This window comes from Myxocyprinus asiaticus, chromosome 22 (assembly GCF_019703515.2).
Source record: "Myxocyprinus asiaticus isolate MX2 ecotype Aquarium Trade chromosome 22, UBuf_Myxa_2, whole genome shotgun sequence".
Taxonomy (NCBI): Eukaryota; Metazoa; Chordata; class Actinopteri; order Cypriniformes; family Catostomidae; genus Myxocyprinus; species Myxocyprinus asiaticus.
In genome coordinates, this window is record NC_059365.1 from 32,186,105 (window position 1) to 32,193,152 (window position 7,048).

Below are 7,048 nucleotides of genomic sequence, written 5' to 3' on the forward strand. Positions count from 1 at the left end.
CTTACATCCTCCATCTTACACATCCTTCTCTCTCCACGCTCTCTGTACTCTCACAGGTGCAGCTGTATCACTCCCCATAATTACCGTAATCCCTGTAAGCGACCGTTACAAAGTCAACAAACATTAAATAATGATTAACAGATCAGTAGAATATGAATAAAATATATGAATTAAACTTTTACCCTGACATTCATAACAATTTGAATATATTTCAGCTAATGATCTGTAATATTTTCACTCGATTTTTATTGGAGATGTCTGTATGCTGTAATTTACAAATATTAAGGTGAAGGGTGTTCATGAATATTGATTACTTACATGATACATCAGCTCTTGAATTGCGGGATTCTACAATGGTGATAGTATGGTTCTTTAATTAAGCAATAAAGTATGAGAGGCAAATCTATATTATAAATATAGTCAGGGTTAAAGGGTGTTGTTGTGCATGACGAGAAGTGCTGCCATTAATATACCCAGTATGGCCTAAATAAAATCATTAAATGCCATCCTTCCATTAGAATATATACTGTATGTAGCATCCAAAATCACATACAATGTAATTGTTCGAGACCTTAGACTTGTTTTTACTGAGACCTGAATTTCTTTGGCCTGAGGGTCACCTAAAATGTGCAGTAATTATTATAAAAATAGGGTTACTTTTACATTATTATTTTTTATTTGTTTATTTGCTCCACCAACCTAAGAGTTTTTAGTTTATCAATATTCAACCTTTGTAGCTGACACCAAACAAAACATCTTCATAACTATGTGCAATTCTTAGCCTTTTGTCCTGGCAGTAAGAACTCTATATGCTACTTTCCCACCAAGGCCAAAAGGTGGAACAGCCTACAGCAAATATTCAAATTTTTAATATGTGAGGGTACTGGAGCTTATAATTCACTGCTTTTAGCTTTGATGTGTCAGCACATAAAGATCAGTTTTATCTCTCTGTACTCTGAAGCTTTTATCCTGCCATTTTTCCATTTTTGGTTAATTAATTCTGATCTCAGAATGCTAAACTCTTTTAATATCAATATTTGTACAATCCTGCTGGCAATTCAGTTCAATGCCCAAGAGACACTGGAAAATACAAATGAGATAGACAGTGGGATAGCTAATGAGAGAGACATCCCTGTTGCATCAAGTAGGGCTGTTTAGTATGCTGTGGTTCAACACTTATTGTCTACTGCTGTGTCGGTTGACTGCCGTTTAAATTTCTGACTTCTATGATGACTGTAGACATTTCTCAAAGACTGAGCAAGCAGCTGTACACCACTTAATTTCCTGTCTGATTTAACACTGCAAACAAACTTGCTTGAGGATAGATAATATATTGGGTTATAAAACGAGAGAAGATCATGAAGCTTGCAGGGATATTATATATATATTTGCTGTACGTTTCATAACTCAATACATGTTCCAAGTAGAACCACAAAGAGTTTTACTGTCTCAAGCCATAGGATAACTTATTTAGGTTCCACAAAGAACTGTTAATTTTCTAGGTCTTTAGAAAGGATTAGCAGGGCAAACAGGGCATGTTTTCTGTGCTAGTGTTTTAAAGAAAATAAATAAATAAAATACAATTAAAATACAATTAATACACTGTAAAAAAATCCAACTTAAATGTTGTCAAATAAGATCAATTTTAAAAGTTGATTGAACTAAGGTCGAAAAAAGTGAGTTTACTTAAAACAATCAATTAAATCAACTTTTATGCCATTTATGTCAGAGCAACTTACATTTTTAAACAGTGAGCAGATACAATATCAAGTTTTGTGGTGAAGGTAAAATATACAGACTTTTGAGCACGCTCAGTTTGATCACTGACCCACCAACACCCCCCTATTTTAAACTTTGTTCACCTCTGTGAAATGGAAGTTTAAATTGAACTGTTGTAAGTCTATAAAGCCAGGCTCTACCATGGAAAATCTGGAAATATGTGGGAATTTAAATCTTTGATTTCAACTCATATCTTTAATGATGTTATCATTTGTTAAAGTAATGGAAAGGTCTTAAAAATATATGGGTCAAAATCTGGGGGAACCTTGTAAGGCTGAGCACTATGAACTTCACATTGTTGCACCTGCTACTGAGCATGCCCACTGGAGAAGAACTGTGGTTGAAGACACTACCCACAATCCCCTGCTCTTGAATTTATTTAAGTGTGTTTGGTCAAAGCGTGCCTACTTATGAGGACATATAAATCATTTGTAAATAATCTCTTTTGAATTAATAGATGTTTTTGCTCTTTATGTGTTTTTAATTATGTTTCGCTGTAAAAAGTTGTGTTAGTCACCATCAGCGTAATTAGTTCCCTATCTGTCACTCACTCGACGTTGGTGTCGATGTAGTGAAACTAGGGGTCACTCTTGGGAGCCTGAAACACCTCTGGTCTATGATAAAAGGCCAATGAAAATTGGCGAGTGGTATTTGCATGCCACTCCCCCGAACATACGGGTATAAAAGGAGCTGGTATGCAACCACTCATTCAGATGTTCTCTTCGGAGCCGAACGGTCATGCTCATTGAGCTGAATAGCACTGTTCATTCACCTCTGCTGGATCTGACGGCGCATTTCAGCGCCTTCTCCCTCCTCTGCACTGGTGCACTGCAGAGAACGCCCCTGGGCGCTTCGGCAGAAAAACTAGAGAGTATATTTTCTGAAAGAGCATTTTTTCCCTCTAAAAGAGTATATTTCTCTAAAAGAGTGCACACAAGGAACGTCTTTTTAAAGACGCATCTTTCTAAAGATGCCTTTCCGTTCGTGTATTATTCCTGATTGCGGTCGTTTTCTCTCAACTTCGGATGGTCATGATCGCTGTCTCTCGTGTCTGGGCGCGACCCACACGGAGGCAGCGTTTATGAATGGCTCATGTTCTCACTGCGAGAACATGACCATGGCAATGTTGCGGTTGCGGCTTGGCCCGCCTTGGTCCTCCTACCTACGGGTTTGAGGTCAGCGCGGCTGGCGCTGGGGGCGATTTGGGGCCCTCAATGGGATCGCCTCCGCCGGGTATCCCCCCGCAGACCTCCCATTCCCCAGCACGCTCCTCTGCCCCAATCGGGCTTCCGGATGAGTTCGCCGGCTCGTCGCACGGCGAGTCTGGCTTCTCGTTCGAGGCCCGCGAAGATGATGAGCTTTCGAGCGCAGCATCGGAGAGCGGGCTTGTCCAGTCGGACGCAGAAGCCTCAGCTGGGCTTCCCCCTTTGGGGACGGTCGCCCAGTTACAGGCCGACGCCGAAATGATGGACATGCTTTCCCGGCCGGCCGCGCCCCGCTCCAGTGCCATTCTTCCCGGAGGTGCATGAGGAGCTGACGAAGTCGTGGGAGGCACCTTTTACTGCCCGACCCCGACTCCGCAGTTCCCCCGCTCTCACTACCCTCGATGGCGGGGCGGCCAGGGGCTATATGGCGATTCCCCTGGTGGATAAGGCACCTGGCGTGGACGCCCTAAGCTCCCCTCCAAGCCCTGTAGGCTCACGTCATCCCTGACGGCCAAGGCCTACAGTGCTGCTGGACAAGCCGCCTCTGCCCTGCACGCCATGGCTCTCCTGCAGGTCCACCAAGCCAAGGCACTGAAAGAACTGCACGAGGGTAGTTCTGCCCCAGATTTGATGCAGGAACTGCGCTCGGCGACCGACCTAGCCCTCCGGGCGACGAAGGTCACAGCGCGGTCTCTCGGCGGGCGATGGCCACACTAGTGGTCCAGGAGCGCCACCTGTGGCTCAACCTGGTCGAGATGGGCGAGGCCGACAAGACACGGTTCCTTGCTGCCCCCATTTCCCAGGCGGGCCTATTTGGCGACACCGCTGAGGACTTTGCCCAGCAGTTCTCTACGGTAAAGCAGCAGACGGAGGCAATCCGGCACATCCTGCCCCGGCGCGGCTCAAGACCCCGCACCCCGTCTGCTCGTCGCCAAGGGTGTCCCCCTGCGGTGACTGCACCGGCTCCGCCGCAGCCCGCCCCTCCGGCCGAAGCCGATGCCACCCGTCTCACAGCCGGCACCGAAGAACCCACGGAGGTCTTCGAGGCGCCCCTGAGACGGGCAACCCAGGGACGAGGGAACCCACTCACCTGGAGCTGGTAGAAAGACCACTCCATCCCCCGGTGGAGGGCCAGGTGGAAAATCTTTTGTTGCCTTTTCGTTTGATTTCGCCGCACGCCCAAGTGGCTGCGGTACCCAACAGTTCAACAAAAGAGCGGCTTCCTTCCTCCCTGGGTCACATACCCGGCGTGTACGGTCGTCACCACGACTACCGTCCATGGGTTTTATCTTGCAGGATTGGCGCTCCAGCGGTGCCCTTTTCGCCCCTGAGTGCCCAGCTGTGGCACAAATCCACCCCCGATGTGACAGCTTCCACGGGTCGCGAGGACAGGCCTCTTCCTCCCCCGTCCCAGGCTGTTCCGGGGGTGGTCACAAGGAGCCAGGTAAGTGCTTCGATGTCCCTAGACTCAGCACGGCCACGACGTGCTGTGGCACCTCGCGCTCCGCCCCGCCGCGAGGCCCTACCTGCCGGTACGTCCGACGACGTTGTCCCCTTAGTCCCCCTCGCACGGAATTTGGACGCATGGCTTGCACTTCCCAATCCGTCGCGGTGGTTGATCCGGACCGTCCGACTCGGCTACGCGATTCAGTTCGCCAGGCGCCCGCCCAGGTTCAGCGGTATTCACTTCACCTTCGTCAAGGTCGAAAACGCTGTTACCCTGCGCGCGGAAATCGCTACCCTCCTACGGAAGGGCGCGATAGAACCTGTCCCTCCAGCCGAGGTGAAGAAAGGGTTTTACAGCCCCTACTTCATCGTACCAAAGAAAGGCGGTGGGTTGCGGCCAATCTTGGACCTGCGAGTACTGAACCGGGCTTTACACAGACTCCCGTTCAATATGCTGACGCAAAGACGCATTTTAGCGAGCGTCCGGCATCAGGATTGGTTCGCGGCGGTAGACCTGAAGGACGCGTACTTTCACGTCTCGATCCTTCCTCGACACAGACCCTTCCTGCGGTTCGTGTTCGAGGGTCGGGCGTATCAGTACAAAGTCCTCCCTTTCGGCCTGTCCCTGTCTCCACGCGTCTTTACGAAGATCGCAGAGGCTGCCCTTGCCCCGTTAAAGGAGGTAGGCATTCGCATTCTCAACTATCTTGACGACTGGCTAATCTTAGCTCACTCTCGAGACGTGTTATGTGCACACAGGGACCTGGTGCTCTCGCACCTCAGCCGACTAGGGCTTCGGGTCAACTGGGAAAAGAGCAAGCTCCTCCCGGTTCAGAGCATCTCTTTTCTCGGTTTGGAGTTGGACTCGGTCTCCCTGATGGCGCGCCTTACGAACGAGTGCGCCCAGTCGGTGCTGGCCTGTTTGAATGCGTTCAAACAGAAAACAGCGGTTCCACTGAAACTTTTTCAGAGGCTCCTGGGGTATATGGCATCCTCGGCGGTGGCCACCCCGCTCGGGTTGATGCATATGAGGCCGCTTCAGCACTGGCTCCAGACTCGAGTCCAGAGACGGGCATGGTGCCACGGGACACACCGCGTGGCCATTACACCGGTCTGTCACCGTCTTTTCAGCCCTTGGACCGACCTCTCGTTTCTACAAGCAGGTGTTCCTCTAGAACTGGTCTCCAGGCGCATCGTGGTCACTACAGACGCCTCCAAGACGGGCTGGGGCGCTGTTTGCAATGGGCACGCAGCCACCGGCCTCTGGACGGGTCCGCGGCTGCGTTGGCACATCAACTGCCTCGAGTTACTGGCAATTCTGCTCGCCCTGCGGAGGTTCCGGCCGTTGATCCAGGGCAACTACGTGCTAGTTCGGACAGACAGCACGGCAGCGGTAGCATATGTCAACCGCCAAGGCGGTCTGCGCTCCCGCTGTATGTCACAACTCGCCCGCCGTCTCCTCCTCCGGAGTCAGCAGCACCTCAAGTCGCTGCGAGCCACTCATATCCCGGGCAACCTCAACGCCACTGCGGACGCGCTGTCACGGCAGGTTCCCCGCAGGGGAGAGTGGAGACTCCACCCCCAGGTGGTCCAGCTGATTTGGAGTCGATTCGGTCAGGCTCAGGTGGACCTGTTCGCCTCTCAAGAATCCTCCCACTGCCCGCTCTGGTACGCCCTCACCGAGGCTCCTCTCGGCATAGACACACTGGCACACAGCTGGCCCCCTGGCATTCACAAATACGCGTTTCCCCCAGTGAGCCTACTTACACAGACACTGTGCAAAGTCAGGGAGGACGAGGAGCAGGTCGTCCTGGTAGCACCCTACTGGCCCACCCAGACATGGTTCTCGGACCTCACGCTCCTCGCGACAGCTCCCCCCTGGCAAATTCCCTTGAGGAAGGACCTTCTTTCTCAGGGACGGGGCACCCTCTGGCACCCACGCCCAGACCTCTGGAATCTCCATGTCTGGCCCCTGGATGGGACGCGGAAGACCTAGGTGGCCTACCACCCACGGTGGTAGACACGATCACTCAGGCTAGGGCCCCCTCTACGAGGCGCCTGTATGCCTTGAAGTGGTCTCTGTTCGCTAAGTGGTGTTCTTCTTAACACGAAGACCCCCAGAGATGCGCAGTCAGATCAGTGCTTTCCTTCCTGCAGGAGAGGTTGGAAGGGAGGCAGTCCCCTTCCACCTTGAAGGTGTACGTTGCTGCCATAGCAGCACACCACGACGCAGTTGACGGTAAGTCCTTAGGGAAGCACGACCTGATCATCAGGTTCCTAAGAGGCGCTAGGAGGCTGAATCCCTCCAGACCGCTCTTCGTTCCCTCATGGGACCTCTCCGTAGTTCTTCAGGGCCTACAGAGAGCCCCCTTTGAGCCTTTGCAGTCAGTCGAGCTTAAGGCACTCTCCCTGAAGACTGACCTCCTGACTGCGCTCACTTCCATCAAGAGGGTAGGTGACCTACAAGCGTTCTCTGTCAGCGAAACATGCCTAGAGTTTGGTCTGGGCTAGTCTCACGTGATCCTGAGACCCCGACCGGGCTATGTGCCCAAGGTTCCCACCACTCCTTTTAGGGACCAGGTGGTGAACCTGCAAGCGCTGACCCAGGAGGAGGCAGA

The 7,048-nt window shown here is 51.3% G+C and overlaps 1 protein-coding gene across 1 annotated transcript; it reads left to right on the top strand.

Moving 5' to 3' along the window:
• Positions 1-4,602: 4,602 nt before the first annotated feature.
• LOC127412641 (uncharacterized) lies at positions 4,603-6,399 on the top strand (the record flags this gene model as incomplete). Its single annotated transcript, XM_051649183.1, has 2 exons — positions 4,603-5,166; positions 5,569-6,399. Coding segments are annotated over 2 exons (1,395 nt in total), but the record flags the coding sequence as incomplete, so codon positions are not given.
• Positions 6,400-7,048: the final 649 nt, after the last annotated feature.